The following is a 24,404-nucleotide window of genomic DNA, read 5'->3' as shown; positions in this document are numbered from 1 at the left end:
TTAGTGATGAGCTTTGTGGGCACTATGGTGTTGAACGCTGAGCTGTAGTCAATGAACAGCATCCTCACATAGGTGTTCCTTTTGTCCAGGTGGGAAACGGTAGTGTGGAGTGTGATTGAGATTGACGTTGTACAGCTGATTCATCATAACCCAATTAAAATGTTCATGAACATTTGCAGATTCTCCAAATTAGCAAGACTCTCCAAAGACAGTGATGAAAGGTTAACTAAAATTACCCAACTAATTGAGGATTTTCTGTACTACTTGTCTACACCCCCAGGCCTCCATTGCCGACAGGGCCTCATTTTAAAAGTGCCCATAGTGTATAGTAATAATCCATTTTAATACCAATATCAGTACTGACATTTCCATTAGAATATGCCCGGTCATATTACACAATATGTTGATCTGCCGAATTGAAAAAGAACAGATTTCACTTTGGCATGGAAATAGTGAAAAACAAGCTCATTCAAACATTTTCAGGAACGTATTGATGGTTTTTCAAGGTTATTGAACATCTGTCAAACACATTTCCAACAAAAGGTCCCTTCCCGAAAAGTATAATTTTAGTCTGTAAAATAGTTTAATAACTGAGGAAAAAAATATATATGTAGAAAAATGTATTTTCCGAGCGTGGAATGCCACAGAAAATAAGTGATACAGACTGCTGTATGGCTACTTTACAGTATACATTCAATTTAGGTTCTACACAGTGTGTGTCATGTTAAAAAAGTAGAAACATCTCCAAGAATATAAGCCCACTGTACACTGTACACTATCAATGCAAATGTTGGTCTTTGACTGCTCAATGTGGCTGTGCAATCCCAGACTTTGATAGGAAAAAAATCTGAATGTGGACGATAAATCTCAATGATTTGGCTGCAGACAAAAACAGGACTCAATAAAGTCATATACAACCATTGAGAACAAACTTGATGGTTTTTATAGTGATCTTTGGAGGGGCTTTGAGTAAAGCAATGAGAGATTGTTTGGTTTGTTCCAGCCTTCCAGGCCTTGTGAAGTGGTAAGTAAGAGTAATGATCCTACTGAAAGATTCCTTTGTTTGTTTGTTTTGGTTCATTTCAAAGACAAACCTAAGATTTGACAGTTGACAATGCCAATCATGCCACTCTCAATGAGCACATTTAGGCCACAGCTTCATGGTTGTTGCAAATGAGTGAAAAATGGAAGACCTACTTGACTTGTTGGTGTTTTGTCATATTTATAGTCTCCAAATGAGAGAGGAAGTTAGTATTTGTGCATTCACTCCCTTGATAACGTGCCAGATGCACCATAACTCATAGTTGTTTCGCCAATTTCCCACCGACAAACACATGAACGTAGCATTACTCCTTGCATGCCAAACACACAATAACTCAGCATGGCTTTATATTCTGCATTAGACAATTGATTATGATAGATCGTCGACTATTAACTGTAGAAAGGAAACTGGAGGCAAAATGCCTCTTATTTTCAGCCTCACAAACACACCATTTAATTTAGCCAATGTTTCAAGAAAATTGTCTTGTCTTTGGCCGCCACAGCTTGAGCCTTGTCCAATGAGAGACCCATAGGAAGGTTTCCACTGTCTCGTAAGCATGAGTGGAGAATTGTCAGTGGCCAGAGGACAGTGTCCTCTTATCTAGTCCATCTAGTTCTTTATTGTTAGACTCTGAAGATATGAACATCTACTGAAATGACTGGAGTAAACTGTAGCAAACTGTTTCCCAAACCTCTCCTCGATTACACCCAGCCAGTTCAACTAACGAAGAGCCTGGTGATAAGATGAACTAATAATAATATATGCCATAAGCAGGCAGTTTTTATCCAAAGCGACTTACAGTCATGCTTGCATATACTGTATTTGACATGTATGGGTGGTCCTGGGAATCAAACCCACTATTGCAAGTGCCATGCTCTACCAAATGAGCTACAGCGGACCACTAATGAAAGGCCTGGTGATTAGTTGGACATTTGAATCAGGTGTGCTTGTATTGTATCCAATAAGGAACAAGATGGAGGTTTGGGAAACTGCAGTAGCCCATACACTCTTAGAAATAAGGGTTAAAAAAATGTTATTCGGCTGTCCCCATAGGAGAACCCTTTTTGGTTCCAGGTAAAACCATTTTGGGTTCCATGTAGAACCCTCTGTGGAAAGGATTCTACATTGAACCCAAAAGAGTTCTACCTGGAACCAAAAGCATTCTACCTGAAACCAAAAAAGGTTCTTCAAAGGGTTCTCATATGAGGGCAGCCAAAGAACCCTTTTAGGTTCTAGATAGCACCTTTTTGTAGGCCTACTAAACAGTGTTCAGAGTGTTCTGGTATCAACTATTGATAATAGTAAAGTAACAAGTCGTTTGTAATACAAAATACATTCTTTATTTATTCATCCATCACTGTAAATGCACAGAAAATATCTGCTGAAAACAGTAGGACAGTGACATTTGCCTCAATGCGGTCGTATTCGTGGCTTATTGGGTGTGTGGCTTTCAGTTACTTATTTTTGGCCACCCCATCCCATGAAAGTGAATGTCATTCCAGTTCATATGAACGTCATTCCAGTGCACTGCTTGCTATGAAGTCTATCTGATTGTGTTTGCATCTTTAGGTAAAAATACCAATAATGTCCCGTTTGGAACACTGACAAGTAGAGAGCCTATAAACACCGCACAATCTGATTGGGCCCAAGCCCACCCAGGACCACCAGTGCCTACGTGGCAGAATTGGGCCCAAGCCCACCCAGGACCACCAGTGCCTACGCGGCAGGCTTGAACTAACCTTGCTGCAATGTCCCCTTTTAATCATCTCACCTCGTCCTTTTTGTTGTTACCTTAATATCTTTCTAATGTTTATTATTATCTGTACATGATATACATTGATTCTTAAATACAATTTCAATCGTTTCCACATTATATACAATATAAGAGCTTATTGACGTTAGAAAACTGGTGGAAATGGTGCCTGGAAAACAAATGGAAAACAAAATGGAGGTCCATATTATTGCATTGACTATGTACTGTAGGGAACAACTGGTTAAGTTTAACATTGAAAATCATCTAATGTGAAAAACAATGAGCAGGTCGGTACACTGTACATCCAGTAAGACGTGTGAAAAGTAAGCATTTTCCCAGACTCATGAGAAATAATACAGGTTAAAACATTCTAGAAGGTGCAGGTCACATTTCATAGGTATTGTATCGTGAATTATATTATCATTATCAATTGAATACAGATCGCAAATGTGGGGGGAAAGACCAAAAGGTTATTGGGCATATTTGCAATTGCGGTAATATTTTCAGAATTTATAAGTAGTAGTAACAGATAAAACCACGTGTTCAATATGTCCTGATTGAATTCCTGGATTCCTGGTTGTGGTCTCAGCTCCAGTCATATGGATGTCATTTGGGGACGAGAGGCACTTTGGGGTCTGGTATCAGTTCTACACCACTGACCCTCCAGTCCTGTGGTTGAACCAATCAAACTGAATCTCTTTGGATTCTAGCCTGCAATCAAACTGAATATGTTTGGATTCTAGCCTGGATTCTATCAAAATCTAGAAAACTAAACATGTTTGGATTCCAGGCTCTTAATAGCCTTACTATGGCATACGTCTACACTTAGACTCAACTGAGACAAATCCAGGCTAGTTCTCAACCCAAATGAACACGAATGCGAGATTCCGGAGTGGTGCCTGAGACAGCATTTTCCACCACCATCAACAAAACACCAAATGATGGAATTTCTTGTGGAAGAATGAAGTCACATCCCTCCAATAGAGTTCCAGACACTTGTCAAATCTATGCCGAGGTGCACTGAAGCTGTTCTGGCTCAACGACCTATTGAAACACTTTATATTGGTGTTTCCTTTATTTTGGCAGTAACCTGTATATCTATGTTCATAATCTATGCAAAACATATATGCTTTCTGTTCTTTACTAGCATGGTTGAGCCCACATGTTGGTTTGAGAGTCATTGTTACTGTAGGCGACTATTCGTTTGGAGATTCCCACATTGGTTACGCTATTGGAGTGAACGCTCCAAATATAATCAGAATAGTGAGATTACAATAGTGCTTGTATCGGTTAGCTGGGGTTCTGTCATTCCCTTAGTGTGAAAATATCATACGTGAAATATGTGCCAAAAACAAACATAACTAGTAAACCAAGGGTGCATCACAGCAGTCTTGCCTTCATAAGGATAGATAGGAAGATGTTTCTATGCCATTGGTTAATGATGGCTGTAATAAAGATATGTCTTTTCTTTTCATGATGTGAAAATATATGCAACATTTTAAGGAACTTGTACATAAAACACATCCAACTTTGTGAAGAGCCTTCGACATAAAGAAGTTAGTTTGCATAAAGTCCTCGAGAACCCGCTGAACAACTTAAGGATGAATGCAACAGTCTCAGAACTCTGCGAGAATGTTCTGAGCTGGAACACAACCAAACAGGAAGGATCATACATGGAACGGTGCCAAATGCTCTCAGAAAAACCTCCTTCTTTGCTTGAGTTTGCTGGGTATCAACCAGCCCTCAGCATCTTCCATTCTCTCTCTCAATCTCTCTTTCCCAGTCTCTCATCTCATGTCATCTCCTGGTTCTCCTCCTCCGAAAGCAGGTCGGAGGAAGACAAAGAGAAAGGCCTCGGCGGACAGCCCTGCCTCACCCTTCAGATCCTCTGGCACATGTGAAGCCTGGACTTGGAGGAGGAGGTGGCGTCCTTCCAGACCTTGCAGGAGAGGCCCTTGGCACAGTCGCAGCGCTGGAATATCTCCAGGCCGTGGGAGCCCTTCTTCCTCTGCTTGGTGCACACCTCGCCCTGCCGCAGCACCGGCTTGCAGATCTTGGTCCAGAAGTGGCGAGCGCAGCAGTAGCCCACGGAGCAGTCCGACGAGCGCAGGCATGGGTCGCCCTCGTGTCCTGGTCAAGGGAGGGAGAGAAAGGAGTCTTAACATGGACTAGTATGAGGGAAGATGTAGGGTGCACATGCAAAACATAGACATTTTCTTACTTTTCAGCATGTTTTGATATACTCTGACCCTTTACTGCATGTACTAGTATATAATACTATATAATCTACTGTGGATTCTATTACCATTCCTTATTTAGGCCAGGGATGGGCAATTGGTGGTCTGTGAGGAAGGCCCTCAGACTCAGCGGCCAGCTATATATCAAGGTCAAATTAGAGCCATGGGGGCCCCCATTGATGGGTGGAGCAACTATGGCCCCTCATGATGAATTCAGATTTTTTTTTGTGGCCCCCACCACCATCAAAGTTGCCCATCCCTGTTCTAGACTATGTAATGTAAAACATTGAATCTATGTGTGGTTTGGAGCAGAGTTTTCCAAACCCTAGCACTACACAGCTGATAAAAACAATAACCATTATTATTATTTATTTTTTCCACCTTTATTTAACCAGGTAGGCAAGTTGAGAACAAGTTCTCATTTACAACTGTGACCTGGCCAAGATAAAGCAAAGCAGTTCGACACATACAACGACACAGAGTTACACATGGAGTAAAACAATCATACAGTATAAACAAGTCTATATACGGTGTGAGCAAATGAGGTGAGATAAGGGAGGTAAAGGCAAAAAAAAGGCCATGGTGACAAAGTAAATACAATATAGCAAGTAAAACACTGGAATGGTAGATTTGCAGTGGAAGAATGTGCAAAGTAGAAATACAAATAATGGAGTGCAAAGGAGCAAAATAAATAACCAACTCATCATCAAGCTTTGATGATTTGAATGAGCTGTGATGTGCTGGGGCAAAACCCAAAACGTGCACCAAGAGGTGGTGGCAGAACCAGGTTTGGGAAACCCTGGTTTAGAGCATGGACAATTCATGGCCATTCATCAATATGTAGAGAGTTATCATGCTCTTACATGTGAAATGTACACTACACTCTACAGGGAAAATCCCTCAACTACTAAACCACAGGAAATGCCCATTATCTTTGTTTTGACTTCCATAGGAAAGAGCTCAAACATACCTCTGGCTTTCTTTTCATCTCAATTCAAACTACATTACAGGGTTAGTATATTAGTGGACTGGAAATGTCCTTAGATTTATCAACTAAATTAACCTATTTCGGGTAGAACTTGATGTTCTTGGCAGGAGGTTTATTTTACAGGTTTATATAGTCTTTCAAAGGATGTAATTAGTACGACAAATATTTATGATCCATGTTATTTAGTCATGCAAGTTTTCTGTGAAACAACCCAGATTCCCCTGTGCCAGAGGGGCTTTTTCGACACAAACCAGCCGTCCTGTAACTCTGGCAAAACCTCAGTTTCTTGTAAGGGGTTTGTTTCGAAATGAAGTTCCAATCAACAACATGAAGTTCCCATTCAGTGCTCTGCCTGAATGGAATGTTTAATATGTTGTGTTGATCTCTCGACTCTCCCTCCAAAGTCACTGCAATTGAGTTGCAGAGGCGAAGCAAGACGAGAGTCAGACGCAAATGAAAAAGTGAATAGGCCTAGCGTTTACTCAAAATGACCTCAAATACTGCACCCTTTTTATCCTGGAATTTTAGCATTGCGGCTATTCATTTCTCCAGAGGGCATTTATTGCACTGCCATTAAGGTGTCTCATTAGAGGTAGAACTTTATTGACAACAACACTGCTTATACGAAGGCCTGCTTATACGTAGGCCTATTCACTTGTTGAGTCAGGATAAAACGAATGCCAAAAGGGGACTCAATAATAACTCCAGTTATTAATACCACTACGAACCTCGCCAACTCTACATTCTGTGGTTTCACAAATGTATATGAGACAGCGTGGTGCTGTCAGCGAGAGTGTTTGTATGCCTGGTTTATGTAGGTGTCGTGGGGAACAGCAAGGGGCCACTGTGGTTTGGTTTCTCTCAGCCAGGCCCCCATGCTGAGCCGTGGTCTCTGAGGTTCGCAGCTGATATACGAGCTAGCGGGTAATTATAGCGGTCGTTTGCGGACTGGCGTGTCTTTAACTTCGTGTGACTACAGACAAGTAACAGAGAACAGGGACAACAGAGATTCAGCGCCGTGGACCAGGATCAGCGAGAGATATTGCGATTGTGAAATCGGAAAAGGGAACAGAGATCATCCCTTCATATGACTGTATATCTTCTCCCAGGCCAGGCCGAGAGGCGGTCTTCAGACCTGGGTTCAACTGGTATCGAAGATCTTTCAAATACTATAGCTGTGCTTGACTAAGCTTGCCTGGTGCAATGGAACCAATGGAGTAGTTTCAAAAGTACAAACCCCACCCATCTCTCCAGGCAATCTCAATCCAACACTCAACGCATTTTAAGCAGATTTCAAATACTATTTAAACCCTGGTCTGTTTACAGCTGTATAACAAGTAGGTGAAATGGCTACCTTTAACAGAGTGTTTGGCCTGCACTGCTTTCCCACTCTTCTTCCAGTCGACAGTGCTGTCCTTGGTGGAGAGCTTGTTGTGGTCGTCCAAGGCTGAGATGTGAGGTGAGAGGATGCTCTCCGAGATAGGGACACAGATATCTACATGGATGCGGCCAGTGGAGAGAGAGAAGTTAGAGGTGAGTTCAACCACCACATAATAATGATTACAGCTAAAGCTACAGCTATTACAGCTAAAGACAAGCCAGGGTTTGATAGATACAGTGTAGATACACATATTCCGTCTTCTATATGAATTTCTGTTCAGGTTGGTCAACGACAGTTGTTTAACTTGTGTTATTAGGGATCACAGCTACCCAGTGACTAGCACATGTGGTTATCATTCATGTCTATTGCAGTTCATCTCTCAGAGGACACAGAGCGGAGAGAGAGAGGAGCATTCAGTGCTGACCTATGGGTAGAAAGCATGTGTTCAATATGGTTTAAATGTAATTGCTCCGTCATTTTTTATTTAACCTTTATTTAACTAGGCAAGTCAGTTAAGAACAAATTCTTATTTATAATGACGGCCTAGGAACAGTGGGTTAACTGCCTTGTTCAGGGGCAGATTGACAGATTTTTACTTTGTCAGCTCCGGGATTCGATCTAGCAGCCTTTCGGGTTACTGGCCCGACGCTCTAACCACTAGGCTACCTGCCGCCCCATTTAAATGTCCTCTGGACTAGACAGACGTCCCTCTCTGTAGCCTGACACCCATCCAGTCTGTCTGTTAGGAATGTTCTTGTGATATGACAGAGACGTAGTGTGCTGACAAGTGTTCACTTCACACCGACTTCAGACATGCTGACTTAAAAAGTAAGAGAGGTCCGTCAACACAACGTACAGTTGCTGCAGCGGTTGCTGGGGCAGCACATGGCGTCTCTATGGCAACGCTTCTTCCTCCGTCGGCAGGTGAGACAGCGGGAGGGTGCTTGCTGAGGGCTGTGGCAGTAGCTTCCTACAGTGCACTCCTTATCGCTGCTGCATGGGTACACCTGTAGATGTCGAAACAGAAACGTTCAGAATCATGGATAATGATCACATGTATGTATCAATTAGTGTCTTGTTAGCCCATATGGGCTGGGAACTGAAAAATAATAAATCAACTCATAATATTGGGGTTTATTTGGGTGGCGACCCCGACGGGGACTCGAACCCTGGTCCCTGCATGTGACTGTTAGTCAAACATCTAAGCGGTCTGAAACCTCTGGACAAGGTCACTAGGTGTTGGACTAAGGTCACTAATAAGGTTACGTACAGTCATTAGTTAGGGAACAGTGACACTGCGGTTCAACTCAGGCTAACTAGCAACAAACCTGTCACCCATAACGTTGCCGGTTTTTATAATTGCATCATAAAAAACATAATGTTTTGTCGGTAATGGTTACCAGACATGACGGAAAACGGTTTTGGTTCCACTTACAGTCATATAAACCCCACTCCTAGACTCCACTACTTCTCCTAACCGTCACTAATTTCCCCGTCTCCCATGGCATTTTTATGTGACGGCTTTAAAAAGTCCAACAGAAATTGCTCAAGACAGTAAGCAGATTAGCAGAGTGTGTTCTGTATGAATTCCTTCTGAAGAACCAGACCTTTTTCCAAAGGTGGAAAACAGTCCGTAGACGAGAGAGAGAGAGAGAGAGAGAGAGAGAGAGAGAGAGAGAGAGAGAGAGAGAGAGAGAGAGAGAGAGAGAGAGAGAGAGAGAGAGAGAGAGAGAGAGAGAGAGAGAGAGAGAGAGAGAGAGAGAGAGAGAGAGAGAGAGAGAGAGAGAGAGAGAGAGAGAGAGAGAGAGAGAGAGAGAGAGAGAGAGAGAGAGAGAGAGAGAGAGAGAGAGAGAGAGAGAGAGAGAGAGAGAGAGAGAGAGAGAGAGAGAGAGAAGGGGGACTGCTGCCTCTCGCTCAGCTTCTACGTGTCAGCCTACGGCCAGGAATATCTTCAGATACTCCAAACAATGGAGCCATTACTGTATCCCCACCCAAGAAAAACACAAGTCAAGGTTCACTCTATCTCAAGATGGCTTTTAGAAGCCTAAATAGTTGGATGAAGCAGTCATTGGATAATAGAACCACTTGGCTATGGAGTCCGTTTTGCGACCAACCGCTGTTCTAATTGGGTACCTGGGGATTTGAAAAGCAAGTATTCGGCATCCGTGGTTCTTTTCTTACTTTTCCATCTCATAATTCCCCAGATTGACTCTCTCAGATCACTGAGGGAACGTCTGAAATGGCACCTGGTCAGAAGTGGACTATTTAGGCAATAGGATGCCATTTCAGACAGTGCCTGAGACATAGGCCGTAGTCTGGTGAAGCTATGGCAACATGGTAACAATTCAATGTGATTTCCTTCCGTCCTCAGCCACCAACCGGGTCTGCAGAACGCATTGATTTAGGTGAGCCGAGATGACCGAGGTAGAACCGCAGTGTGTCCATAAACATAGCAACCATTTAACCACAGTCCACACGGCGGCCATAATGAAAGGGCCCGGCTCACTTTTTCCACAACAAGTGCATGCAGCAATACACACAACCACGGGATTGTTCTTTTATTTTTACACATTACGTACCGTCTGGTGTCCCCCAGCGTCGCACGAGTATGAGGGCAAACGAGTTCAAATGAAATAATATGATAGTCAGATGAACATGTCGAGTGAGAGGGGACACTGTACTGTACACAAGCAACTCCTCCTTGGACAAGGTCCAGAGTCGGTCGATGAGGCTGTTTCAGTCTTTTGCTGAGGTCTGGCCACTCCAATATCAGCCACCAGGCAACAGTCACCAGCCACCAGGCAACAGTCACCAGGCAACATGCCACCAGCCACCAGCCACTAGCCACCAGGCACCAGACACTAGCCACTAGCCACCAGGCACCCAACACTAGCCACTAGCCACCAGGCACCAGACACCAGACACCCGTCAACATGCATTAGTGTCCACTTTGTATGAGCTACACAATACCAACCCCAAAAATGCACAACAATGACAACAGACATTGCCACAAACAGCCTATTTAGGTTTTCTCCGTCCAATGTTCGATTGACGTAATAGCAACTTGTTTGGGCTGCTCTACGTCGGGCTGGTGCTGAACTGACAGATCTGCATCAGAACTGACCACCATTGCAAAGCATTGAATAATAAACATGTGAATGCTAGAACATAAAGTCATTACAGTCACAATAATGAACGTGGATTAGGATTCAGAAGAGTCACGTCACCATAACAGGCCTTGTTGCTAGATCAAAATGTACACCACATGTTGGAGCGAGCTCTCAAAAACCGAACATCTCAATATCTTCAGATCAGATGTTATTTAATATCCATGTGCTTAAATCAACTGAACAGGCTTAGAGGTATTTGGACCTTGTGTGAGCAATGTCGAGTTTGTCACATTGAAAACACATGTAGGGACTAATAAACGTCCGTCCAGTAATACAATGAAAATAAGAGCAAGCAGAACAAGAATAGGTTGCAGCATGGTGAGGTCCTAAATGGTGCCACGGTTGTTATTGAAGCTCAGGTCAACCTTTTATGTTTGGAAGGACTTGCTTTTCCCAGACTTATGAAGACATTTCCAAGAAGGTATTAATTAGGATTAATAACCATTAAACAATAATATGTTCATGGAAGTGAAACCATTAAGCAATAATAATAATAATAATAATAATAATAATTGGAAATGTCTTGATAAGTCTTGGAAAAACAAGTCCTTCCAAACATAAAAGGTTGACCTGAGCTTCATGTTTCTGAACTGGGCTTGTGCCCAATTTCTCCTGCAGTGAAGCGAGGCGAATGTAATGTAGAGCTAACAGGGTATTTTACATGCTAGCCTATGTCCACAATGACATCATCATATAGCCAAGAGTTTCAGATCATGTTCATGTTCTCAGGTTCAGTGGTATCAGTTTAGGCCTGTGGCTGCCCATAACCTAATGTAGCAGGCATAAAAGAAAACGCCTGAGCGAAGTTCCCACATCCGGTCTTCAGCGGAAAGGAAGTTAGGTTGTATCCCTGAAAACTGGATGCGGTCGTTGGCAACTCTGCTGCCCATGAACAATTAACTAGCCCTAAGAGAAGAAGAAATAAGACTTGGTTAACCCCACAATGCTCTGAAGCATTGACCAATGAGATCAACACCACAGGAAAGTGTGTTCTGATGTTGAAATGTGAAGAGAAATATCTTGGCCCTACAGTACCCTATACAGTCTCTCAGATTTTTAGCAGGTGGTTCCTGCCTAAGCAGTCTAGGATTGATTACAGTGGAGCTGTACTGTACTCTGCTGTAGGAAGGGCCTCCTCCCTTCCCTCCCTCCCCTCACCATCCTCCCTCACCTCTTCCATCAAGCCTCCATCATTTCCCAGGAGCCCTTTGAAATCCAATGACCGATAATCTCACTTTATCTTGCCATGTTTCAAAACACCTCATTGACGCCACGGTCCTCTGAGGGGAGGCGGCGGTTTCGTTTGGATGCGTCTCATTTGATCACGACTCCACTAGCTCACTTTATTGGCCCCTTTTTGTTTGCCGCCGCCACTCCCGATCCCCTATTTCCCCTAGACGCACCATATCACATGAAAGCAAGAGGCTATCCCTGTTAGAGGAAGTGGGCTGTGTTCCTCTCATGCAGGCTAGACCATAAAGAGGGAGACAGACGCAGAGCGATGAGGGAAGGCCCCTGGGTCCCCAGTCCTGTCTCGTGCTGCTCTCGTGGTGTTATAAGTGGCCTGGGCTTTGAAGGTAATGGGAGGGAGGGAGGGAGGGAGGGAGGGAGGGAGGGAGGGAGGGAGGGCGGGAGGGAGGGAGGGAGGGAGGGAGGGAGGGAGGGAGGGAGGGAGGGAGGGAGGGAGGGAGTAATCTCCAGCATACAGCAGTTTTACTCCAGGATACATGAGTCTTTGAACCTGTCCTTTACTCTGTATTTGCCCGTATTTACCCAGCATCAGTCATTCCGAAGGACTGATATCATAATATGATAGGAGTGTAACACATGTTCATAAGACCACAACACAACGTTAGTGGAGGGTTATTTACCTCAAGTCTAGTCACGGCAGATGAGGCAGCTACTGTACTTCAGGGCAACTGTGACACATACGATTCTGTCACTTAGCCAACTGTCTAAATGTATATTCAAACCATTCAAACATCAAACGTCTGGTTAGAAAGGCTCTGCTCACTATTCACTTAAGAAGATTAAAAGAATGGGGTTATAACAGTAATACACACACACACACACACACACACACACACACACACACACACACACACTGTTACGAGAACTTGGAGGGCAATTGAACTTGACCTTGGATAATCAAGCATGGAAGCCTGAAACTGTGATTGGTAATCATGGTCAGCAGCACTGAGCCTCACGGAGTCTAATAAACTATGTCACCAAGTAAACAAACGTCCTCTGCCCTCTAAGGAGAGACGGTCTCACAGTATCAGATAACAAAGGGACAGGGGCATAAAACACATACGCATCGTAAGAACCTTAACAATACAACTTTGGCTCTTTCGTCACTGAAAACACAGGTCTTTGATGGATTAAACCCTGGATTGTATCGGTCTGTGACTCTGGGGACAGAGTCTCCTTATAGACTACACCAGAGCCATGTGCTGAATTTAGAGAGTTGGGTCAACTTGGAACATTTTCTATATTGTTCTAATTCCAGACATTCAGTTACATCAATGTGTTTAAATATTCCCCATGTAATGTTGATGGAGAGATAACATGGCTGCCGTACACTGACTATACAAAACATTAGGAACACCTTCTGCCCTCAGAGCAGCCTCAATTCGTCAGGGCATGGACTCTACAAGGTGTCGAAAAGCGTTCCACAGGGATGCTGGCCATGTGGACCATTCTTGACGCACACGGGAAACTGTTCTTCATTAAAAACCCAGCTGCGTCACTGTTTTTGACTGAAACTGGCACGCCTGGCACCTACAACTGTACCATACCCCATTCAAAGGCACTTCAATATTTTATCTTCCCATTAACGGCACACATTCACAATCCATGTCTCAATTGTCTCAATGCTTAACAATCCTTCATTAACCTGTCTCCTCACCTTCGTCTACACTGGTTGAAGTAGATTTAATAAGGGATCAAAGCTTCCACCTGGATTCCCCTGGTCATGAAAAGAGCAGGTGTTCTTAATGTTTTGTACACTCAGCGTAGAATCTTAAAGTGTCATGGAAACGTATCATAATGCAGAAACCTCAATGTCCTAACTCTTTAAATACACTCAGAACCATATTGGCCCTACAGAACCATATTGGCCCTACAGAACCATATTGGCCCTACAGAACCATATTGGCCCTACAGAACCATATTGGCCCTACAGAACCATATTGGCCCTACAGAACCATATTGGCCCTACAGAACCATATTGGCCCTACAGAACCATATTGGCCCTACACCAGCGATCAAAAGAAGGGCACATGACTGAGCCGGAAACCCCAGTCAGAGCTGGGTGTAGCTCAGTGAGGTGTTAGCCTGTGGATAGAGAAGGGCTCTGTGTCTCCTGACTCTCATTAACAGGTCTAAGTACAGAGGTAAGTGAAATGAATTCCCCTCAGGATACTCTGCTGGCCTGCTAGGGCCCCTGATACCCATTATGGCCCATCTGGGGCCCACACTCGCCCCCCAGGGCCTGCTGACTGGAGGGGTGAGAGACAGCCAGGAGACCCACTGGGCCCCCCTGACTGGAGGGGTGAGAGACAGCCAGGAGACCCGCTGGACCCCTGAGACGGAGGAGACGGAGCCTTGACGGCGGCTACCTAGCGCTAACAAGCACTCACACCTCGGCCTGCTTTGTTTCCCCCTCTCAGATCGTTAAGATCACTAAACAGTTACTTAACCCTGGAGGGGGTAGGGAGGGGTGCTGGCGGGGCGAGAGGGGGGAGAGAGGGGACCTAGCGCTCAACTTTTACTGGGGGAGCCTAAGCGATTCGGTCCTGGCTTGTTAAAATAATCTCTGTGTTGAATTAAACACAGTTTTAAGACTACTTAAAACTGTATGGATGTCCAGGCACTGGTAGGAACAGCCAACCACTGTTACTGTACGCATGCCTCCACTTCCCCTTGTGGGTTCATAGGTTAGGGTGGTGAACGTTCCCTGCCCATACCATCCATCTGTACTGGTTCTCTAACTTACTGGGAACCAGGGGCCACCCAGGAGCATCGGGTCTGAACATCTCCCAGTCAAGAGGGCCTTTCACTTTGTGTTACTTCGGTTTGGTTTCACTCAAGTCAAGTCAATGTGAGGGGGGAAAGGGGGTGGAGCCACACACTCATGCAGCTTGTCTTAATTGTAATGATTGAATCACTTGGGACAGTCACAACCTGACATTGAGGTTGGAGCGCAAAGTGATTCATGTGACATTTATAGTCAGCTAGAGCGGAGAGCGGCAAAGTCAGTGCAAAACTTTGTCAACAGCCGAGGGAAACAAAAACAAATGAGTCTGTCATGGTACTTCCTATATAGATCCACCAATAGCTTTGACATGTTGGATAGAGCCCAACTTTACTAATCTGACAATTTAAACACCAAATTACACCCCGGTTTCCTGCAGGCTTCTCTGGGTGGCCGCCGTGCTCCGCTCCCCGACTCCCCGTCTCTAATTTGTGACTTTTGAAAGTGAGCCAGTGGGGGTGATTTATAGAGAGCTTATGTTGCAATCTTTCTCATATCCTTTCATGTCGGAGGATTGGAGGACCAGAAGAAATACATTTCAACAGCCTGAATAATGCTGTGTAAAAATGAACACCCTTCTTTTGAGGAGGTCTGCTGTTGGAGGAATCTGAGGGAGAAATGTGGGAAAGGGCCTAAATGGATGTGATGGTGAATTATGTCGATAGTCTCTCAAACTGTGAAGTTTAGAAGTGTTCCAAGCGGACGATCACTCATGTCCTGATCCACTGCCTCTATGGAGGAAGGTGTAATGTTCTGCCAACGCTTCATCACGAATTATAGCAACCTCAACATTACGCCAACGTCTTCATTAATCTACAGGGTAGAGAAAGACAAGCTTCAGCCAGAAGAGATTGGTTATAATATTTGAGGGTTCACACCACCGCTTTCCACTGATGCCCCCCCCCCCCCCCCCCACGCAGCTCTAACCCACCGCATGTCTCTGACCCGCCCCATGTCTCTAACCCACCGCATGTCTCTGACCCATCCCATGTCTCTGACCCGCCCCATGTCTCTGACCCGCCCCATGTCTCTGACCCACCCCATGCCTTTGACCCGCCCCATGTCTCTAACCCACCGCATGTCTCTGACCCGCCCCATGTCTCTGACCCGCCCCATGTCTCTAACCCACCGCATGTCTCTGACCCACCCCATGTCTCTGACCCACCCCATGTCTCTGACCCACCCCATGTCTCTGACCCACCCCATGTCTCTGGCCCACCCCATGTCTCTGACCCACCCCATGTCTCTGGCCCACCCCATGTCTCTGGCCCACCCCATGTCTCTGACCCGCCCCATGTCTCTAACCCACCGCATGTCTCTGACCCATCCCATGTCTCTGACCCGCCCCATGTCTCTGACCCGCCCCATGTCTCTGACCCACCCCATGCCTCTGACCCGCCCCATGTCTCTAACCCACCGCATGTCTCTGACCCGCCCCATGTCTCTGACCCGCCCCATGTCTCTAACCCACTGCATGTCTCTGACCCATCCCATGTCTCTGACCCGCCCCATGTCTCTGACCCGCCCCATGTCTCTGACCCACCCCATGCCTCTGACCCACCCCATGTCTCTGACCCACCCCATGTCTCTGACCCACCCCATTTCTCTGACCCACCGCATGTCTCTGGCCCACCCCATGTCTCTGACCAGCAGGCAACCTGATCACCGGATCACCGGTTGCTGCAAATCAAAAAATCAAGGCAGGTTCTCTTCAGAGTCAGGCCATTCTCTATAGAGTAAATTGTTCATTATGAGTATATAATCTAACATAAAAAGCTAGTGAGGACCTTCAGTCGCAATCTAAGCAATCACCATGACCCACTATTTGCATGGTTGACTGCTCAGTATCATCCACACTATAACAAAAGCTCCTATAAGCCATCACAAATCGATGCCACACGTTGCCAATTAAAAGCCTGTGAAGACTTCAAGGTTTGTTATCTTTGATTTACATCATAAACAACCACTTCAGATGCCACACAGCAGGTCAATAGAGTTTGCCTGTGGCCCGTGATTCATGTCTGGCTGTTGTTGAGTGCTGGCTGTAACGGTACAAGGCTGGAAACCATTCTAGCAGACAGGAGAGACGGGGAGACACACCACCTCCCATTGAAACCATTAGCCATCTAAATGTGCCGTGGCATTTCACTCTTATAACAGTACGGTGGTGGTCTCCACACATACACACACTCATCCCCAGTGGTCCATTCTATCCAAACCACTCCAGTTTATTGCAATGGCAAAGTTGTAAGCAGACATTTAAACAGAGGTCTGGCACAGCTCTGGTGGCTGGAACGGTTCCCACTACGCAGAAGAGACTGAAGCTATTCCCTTTAATCCTCACTGTCTGAGTGGTAGGATCTCAGAACAGTGCTCTCAGCAGTAGCTCCCCCCCCCCCCCCACCCCACACACACACACACACACACACTCACGCTACAGACAGGCATATCCACTTCATCCACTGGTATCATTACAAGTGACATTCTGGAGACCTATATAAGCCTACAGCAGACACTAGTCCAAGCCAAAGCTAAACTGTGGCCAACCAGTAGTTACACTGGTATAAACACTTTGATTGTAAAAGACAAAGACAATCAACTGAGAATCAATTATTTATTTTTTTTAATGTGAAACGCTGGCTTAAATGTATAGCAGGGGAAAACAGAAATGTGGCGCCATCTACTGTTCAAGAAGATGCCAGAAATCACATAAACAGTGTTGCCTTTTACATTTCATAACAAAGCAAAAAAAAGAAAAGAAAAAAGATCTAAACTAATTTAGTCAACTTTCATATTAATTTACTTTAAGAAAAACCTAGGAAGAAACATAGAGAGGAACCACACCTCTTCTGGCTGTGCCAAGTGGAGATTATAAGAGTACATGGCCATTAAGGCCAGATTGTTCTTCAAGATTTTCAAACGTTCAAAGATGACCAGCAGGGTCAAATAATAATCACAGTGGTTGTAAAGGGTGCAATAGGTCAGCACCTCAGGAGTAAATGTCAGTTGGCTTTTCATAGCCGAGCATTCAGAGGTCGAGACAGCAGGTGGGGTACAGAGGGAGGGAGGGAGGGAGGGAGGGAGGGAGGGAGGGAGGGAACTATTTATATATGTATCCTATTTATTTAACTTCACCTACAAAATATGAACACATTATATACCTACACATACTGTATGAACACATTATATACCTACACATACTGTATGAACACATTATATACCTACACATACTGTATGAACACATTATATACCTAAACATACTGTATGAACACATTATATACCTAAACATACAGTATGAACACATTATATACCTACACATACTGTATGAACACATTATATACCTACACATACAGTATGAACACATTATATACCTAAACATACTGTATGAACACATTATATACCTAAACATACAGTATGAACACATGATATACCTACACATACAGTATGAACACATTATATACCTAAACATACTGTATGAACACATTATATACCTAAACATACTGTATGAACACATTATATACCTAAACATACAGTATGAACACATTATATACCTAAACATACAGTATGAACACATTATATACCTACACATACTGTATGAACACATTATATACCTAAACATACAGTATGAACACATTATATACCTACACATACTGTATGAACACATTATATACCTAAACATACTGTATGAACACATTATATACCTAAACATACAGTATGAACACATTATATACCTACACATACAGTATGAACACATTATATACCTAAACATACTGTATGAACACATTATATACCTAAACATACAGTATGAACACATTATATACCTAAACATACAGTATGAACACATTATATACCTACACATACAGTATGAACACATTATATACCTAAACATACTGTATGAACACATTATATACCTAAACATACTGTATGAACACATTATATACCTAAACATACTGTATGAACACATTATATACCTACACATACAGTATGAACACATTATAAACCTAAACATACTGTATGAACACATTATATACCTAAACATACTGTATGAACACATTATAAACCTAAACATACTGTATGAACACATTATATACCTAAACATATTGTATGGCACCTGAGATCCAGTTTCAATAAAACAATTAGAGAACTAATTAGGTAGAATGCTTTTTTATAATTCACACATGAACCAAACTATAGCGTAGCTCCAGTGGTATAAAGTACTTAAGAAAAATATTTTAAAGTACTATTTAAGTATTTTTGGGGATATCTGTACTTTACTATTTATATTTTTGACAACTTTTACTTCACTACATTCCTAAAGAAAACAATGTACTTTGTACTCCATACTTTTTCTCTGACACCAAAAAGTACTCGTTACATTTTGAATGCTTAGCAGGACAGGAAACTGATCCAATTCACGGACTTATCAAGAGAACATCCCTGGTCATCCCTATTGCTGCTGGTCTGGCGGACTAACTAAACACATACGCTTGGTTTGTAAATGATGTTGGGGTATTGGGATGTGCCCCTTGTTATCCATACTTTAAAAACATTTAAGTGGCACCGTCTGGTTTGCTTAATATAATGAATTTGAAATTATTTATACTTTACCTTAAGTATATTTTTGCAATTACATGTACTTTTGATACTTAATTATATTTCAATTGAAATACTTTTACTCAAGTACTATTTTACTGGGTGACATTTACTTTTACTTTAGTCATTTTCTATTAAGGCATCCTGACTTTTAGTCAAGTATGAAAATTGGTTACTTTTTCCACCACTGTGTAGCTCTTTACCCCGAGGCTTTCACTTTAGCCTGGCTGCTTATACAGACAGCCAGGCTAATTCCACACTGTGTTGAAACAGCAGGAACTGATAACACTTGGAGTGCATATTAAGTGGTCGGTAAGAGTATCCTTCACTCTCAGCCCACAGTCCCGTCTAATAATTCCAGAAAGCGTCTGGAGCGGTTTAATGACATTAAGAACCAGACAGAAAATAATCCCCGGTGTTAACTTACTTTCTCTCACATTTCTACTGATCATGTTAATGATTTGCCTTGGAAGCATGTTGGACCCGACAGTGGCGTCAAGGTCTGAGATGCAATTAAGGTTTATGAGGGGTCCAATCCCTGTAATTTCCAATAACGATTCACACATGAGAGAAGTTCTAATGGTATTGTGGCTAATACCGCTATTTTAGTTCTCGTCAAAAAACTTCCATGGGCAGTTGGGCACCACACGCAATGTTTGGGGGCTTCAGTTGGGCACCACACGCAATGTTTGGGGGCTTCAGTTGGGCACCACGCGCAATGTTTGGGGGCTTCAGTTGGGCACCACACGCAATGTTTAGGGGCTTCAGTTGGGCACCACGGGCAATGTTTGGGGGCTTGCGTAAAGCAACAACGCATGTATTGGAACAGTTGTAACCAGCCATTTAAATGCAAAACGGAGACATCTAAAATACTTATACCAATACGATTATTCAAAACATGAAAAGGGATGTCAAAACAGTAAATTATTACCAATGTCCTCGCCAAAAGTTGTTACAATCAAATCATAACTACAGTAATGTGTGTGTAAATCAAAAGAGAACGATGAGATTACCTGCGCAAGGATGTTGCCTTTCTTGGTGATCCCGGGTTGGAGGGTGGCTGAACGGTTCGTGGCCGGCGTGGGCTCTCCCAACAGAGCCGCTTTGATGGAGTTTGGCTTGGAGCGCTCTGCTCTCTGCGACTCTCCCATCCTCAAGGCCGCGACAAGCAGCACGAAAACACACCAGAATCTATTCCGAGTCAGGACGAGCATCCTTGGGAAACAATTGTTTAGAAATGTTGCCCAAAAAATAAAAACTGATTCGAATAGGATAAAGCGGGCGACCCGGGCCTAGCCAATTACGCATAAAGGTATCACAGAAACGCGCGCTCTGTTACACTGTGTCCATGTGTTAAATTGACCGCTTGCGAATAAAGTCAATAACGGTAAGTGTTCTCTTTTCAACGAATCAGAAAAGGAAACGGGTTATTGCCATCGACAGAAATGCCACTTTTATAACAACACCAATAGCTCAATCTAAAAATCAAATCAAAATGATGAGCTTCAATGAATAAAAAAACGCTGACGCTCACAAGGTCAGGGTGAAATTTGACAAGCGACTTCCAGTCTGTCTCTCTGGCAGTAAGTGAATGCTTAGTGCGGCAGCCTGATATTTTATGATCTCGGATACTTTCTTTTTATAGGATTCTAATGGGTTTACTTCCTCCGCCCCCATTCAGAACTGACAAAGACTGAAACTGATCTGTACGTGCGCGCTGCGCATTGTCGTCTCGAGCCCCCGTCCCAGACTGGTCCCAGACGCCTGCACCAGAAGCCCTGTTGGGGAAAAACCTATAAAATTATACACTGTATATTTTAACTGTGTGTGCTGACCTTTTTTATAACGAGACAGTTGGGGGCAAAGGAAATGAAAGAGGGGGATGAATAAAACTTCAGATAGTTTGTCACCATTTTTCTTGGTCTATAACCTCCACCACACCTTCATGAAATGGACAAGTATCTAATTACTATTTAAAAATAAATAAAAACACAACAAAACACATTTATTTTCAATAGGCCAATAGTCAAAACGTGCTTATGTACTTGCAATGAGGTATTTGATTGGAATTTTAATCTATGGTATGTGGATCTGGTTGGAATAAAAAATCCATCCATCTATGACATGGTTCATGAGGTTCATGTTGGGATACTAACTTATCTTTCCCACCTTAATGATATGGGGTGATGTGGCTAGGACTCATTGACACCACCAATTTAAATCGGTATTCACAAAAATAGCTTGTATAAGACAATCAGATAACCATTGTTTTGGCCGATGGGAAAGGCTTCCCTCATGATGCGAGGAATGTTCTCAGTGATATGGTTAGTGATATACTTAACATATAGAGACTCCTTTGTTAGATATCTGGGTTTATGGACCCTGCATCAGAATAAGTTATGTTCATGATGGTTCGATAACATCACAACAGTATAATACCTTCTTGAAGTGGTAAGGTAAGGTGCCTATATGATTTTGGAGTGCAAAGGCACATTGAATAATACATGTATACTTACTTTAGGTGAAGGCCATCGGGAATACAAACTGATCTAGATTTATGCTATCGAGATTTGTGAGATTTGTAGAATGAAGAATCATTGTGCTGATCTAGCATCAGTTTGGCATTTTAGATTATATTGACAGGGGAGACCTGATCCTAGATCAGCACTCCTACTCTGAGATGCTTTGTGAATACGGGCCCAGAAACCAAATATTCATATTCATTCCTGATAAGGGAATCTGTAGAAATCAGTCAAATGTCATCAACCAGACACTCATATATCCATCAGTGACCTGGATGTTTTTCTGGCTCTAAAGATAATTAATGGAACATATGATTCATCAGCAGAAACCACAGTGCATGTTAATCAAGAACTACAGCTGCCTTATCAACATAAATGATGAAGAGCCAGTTACCGAAACCAGCATGCTGCACCCACAAAGTCTCTATGACTCCATGGTATGTGCAATGTTCTAGTACGCACGTATGCACACGCACACACGCGCACACGCGCACACACACGCACACACACACACACACACACACACACACACACACACACGGACTTCTGACCTTAAAAGTGATCCGTCACACGCCTCAAACCAGTGTGCCAACCTCTTTTGTTTGGGCAAGCAGCCAATCAGGGAAGTGGGACGGATGTATTGTGCTTCTATGATGTGTTACAATAGTGAATACTTCCTGTGATGGGCCTGTACTCTAGTTTGATTGAATGAACAAATGCATTTTTGTACACGCCTATCATAACAGTGGCATTGAGGCCCTTGAATGGTGTGATGGTTACAGCACTATTCACTACTCTCTTTATACTCAGGGAAGTTGTAAAAGAAACAGACATTGTTTGACAAGAGGCGTCAATACCATCAGCTTTTAATAGAGAACAGGAAGGGGAACCAACCAGAACGTAGACTTTTGCACTTTGAAGAAACACTATCCCTGCAGTGTAGATTTTATGATGTTATTTTTGTGGTTTGAATTAAAGGCAGATCACACTCAAACATCCAAGTGAAGAACACAAAGCTTCACAACATCAACTGTCTGTAATACCAATATGATTTATCCCATAGATCCAAAGCACTGCTCAGCTGGAATCTGTCAGTTTCTCTGGGCTTTTGTTTTAAAAGCCCCAGCAATGTTTTGCGTTGAAACAGTTTAAAAAGCTCCCAGGGACGAGAGACAAGTGGCCCAGAGCACCAGGAAGACCAGAGAAGACGGAGGATTTCAATCACAAACATCACCATGAAGGAATGACATACAGTGCATTTGAAAAGTATTCAGACCGCTGGACATTTTGTTCCGTTACAGCCTTATTCTAAAATGTATTCAATTGTTTTTTCCCTCATCAATTTGCACACAGTACCCCATAATGAGAAAGCCAAAACAGGTTTTTAGAAATGTTTGCAAACTTATTACAAATACAAAACAGAAATATCACATTCACATAAGTATTCAGACCCTTTACTCAGTACTTTTGTAGCAATTACAGCCTTGATCCTTCTTGTGTATAACGCTATAGGCTTGGTACATCTATATTTGGGGAGTTTCTCCCATTCTTTTCTGCAGGTCCTCTCAAGCTCTGTCAGGTTGGATGGGGAGCATCGCTGCACAGCTATTTTCAGGACTCTTCAGAGATGATTGATCGGGTTCAAGTTTGGGCTCTGGCTGGGCCACTCACGGACATTCAGACACTTGCCCCGAAGCCACTCCTGTGTTGTCTTGGCTGTGTGCTTAGAGTTGTTGTCCTATTCAAAGGTAAACCTTCGCCTCAGTCTGAGGTCCTGAGCTCTCTGGAGCAGGTTTTCATCAAAGATCTCTCTGTACTTTGCTCCGTTCATCTTTCCTTCGATCCTGACTAGTCTCCCAGTCCCTACTGCTAAACAAATCCCCACAGCATGATGCTGCCACCACCATGCTTCACCATAGGGATGGTGCCAGGTTTCCTCCAGATGTGATGCTTGGCATTCAGGCCAAAGAGTTCAATCTTGGTTTCATCAGACCAGAAAATAAATCTTGTTTCTCATGGTCTGCATCCTTTTAGGTGCCTTTTGGCAAACGTACAGTTCTAGAGAGAGTCTTGGTGGTTCCAAACTTCTTCCATTTAAGAATGATGGAGCCCACCGTGTTCTTGGGGACCTTCAATGCTGCAAATATTTTTATGGACCCTTTCCCAGATCTGTGCCTCGACACAATCCTGTCTCTGAGCTCTATGGACATTTCCTTCGACCTCATGGCTTGGTTTCTGCTCTGACATGCACTGTCAACTGTGGGACCTTATATAGACAGGTGTGTGCCTTTCCAAATCATGCCCAATCAATTGAATTGAATTGGTTTTGGAGAGGGCTATCTGGAGGTTATTTAGAGGTTTTGGAGAGGGCTATCTGGAGGTTATTTAGAGGTTTTGGAGAGGGCTATCTGGAGGTGATTTAGGGGTTTTGGAGAGGGCTATCTGGAGGTTATTTAGAGGTTTTGGAGAGGGCTATCTGGAGGTGATTTTGAGATTTTGGAGATAGCTGTGAGGTTGATCTGGTGCCCTGGCACCTCTTCGACGCAATGATGGGCAAGTCCCTAGGAAAAAAAAAAGATTGAATGAAGATTTCATGCCCCCAAAAATTGGATGTTCATAACATTGTAAGGAAACAGCAGGTTTGGGAGTGCTTCACAGCAGCGACGATTGACGAGTATGCAA

General features: G+C 43.4%; 1 protein-coding gene across 1 annotated transcript; it reads right to left on the bottom strand.

The window, feature by feature from the left end:
* Positions 1–2,359: 2,359 nt before the first annotated feature.
* On the bottom strand, positions 2,360–20,791 carry LOC110534949 (dickkopf-related protein 2-like). The gene is made up of 4 exons (XM_036933806.1): positions 20,214–20,791; positions 8,258–8,408; positions 7,375–7,515; positions 2,360–4,925 (listed from the first exon to the last, which is right to left on the bottom strand). Exons 1-4 carry the CDS (start codon positions 20,412–20,414, stop codon positions 4,675–4,677), a joined length of 744 nt encoding a protein of 247 aa, XP_036789701.1. The 5' UTR covers positions 20,415–20,791; the 3' UTR covers positions 2,360–4,674.
* Between the last annotated feature and the right edge of the window lie 3,613 nt (positions 20,792–24,404).

Source organism: Oncorhynchus mykiss, chromosome 10 (assembly GCF_013265735.2).
Source record: "Oncorhynchus mykiss isolate Arlee chromosome 10, USDA_OmykA_1.1, whole genome shotgun sequence".
In the NCBI taxonomy this organism is placed as follows: Eukaryota; Metazoa; Chordata; class Actinopteri; order Salmoniformes; family Salmonidae; genus Oncorhynchus; species Oncorhynchus mykiss.
This window is presented reverse-complemented; position numbering and strand designations above follow the sequence as displayed.

Excerpts from the sequence above, each read along its gene's own strand:
- LOC110534949 (XM_036933806.1), bottom strand. The coding sequence starts at position 20,414 with ATGCTCGTCCTGACTCGGAATAGATTCTGGTGTGTTTTCGTGCTGCTT. Across the intron at positions 8,409-20,213 it reads AAGGCAACATCCTTGCGCAG|GTGTACCCATGCAGCAGCGA; the intron begins GTAATCTCATCG and ends CGACATCTACAG. Across the intron at positions 4,926-7,374 it reads GGCCAAACACTCTGTTAAAG|GACACGAGGGCGACCCATGC; the intron begins GTAGCCATTTCA and ends TCCCTTGACCAG.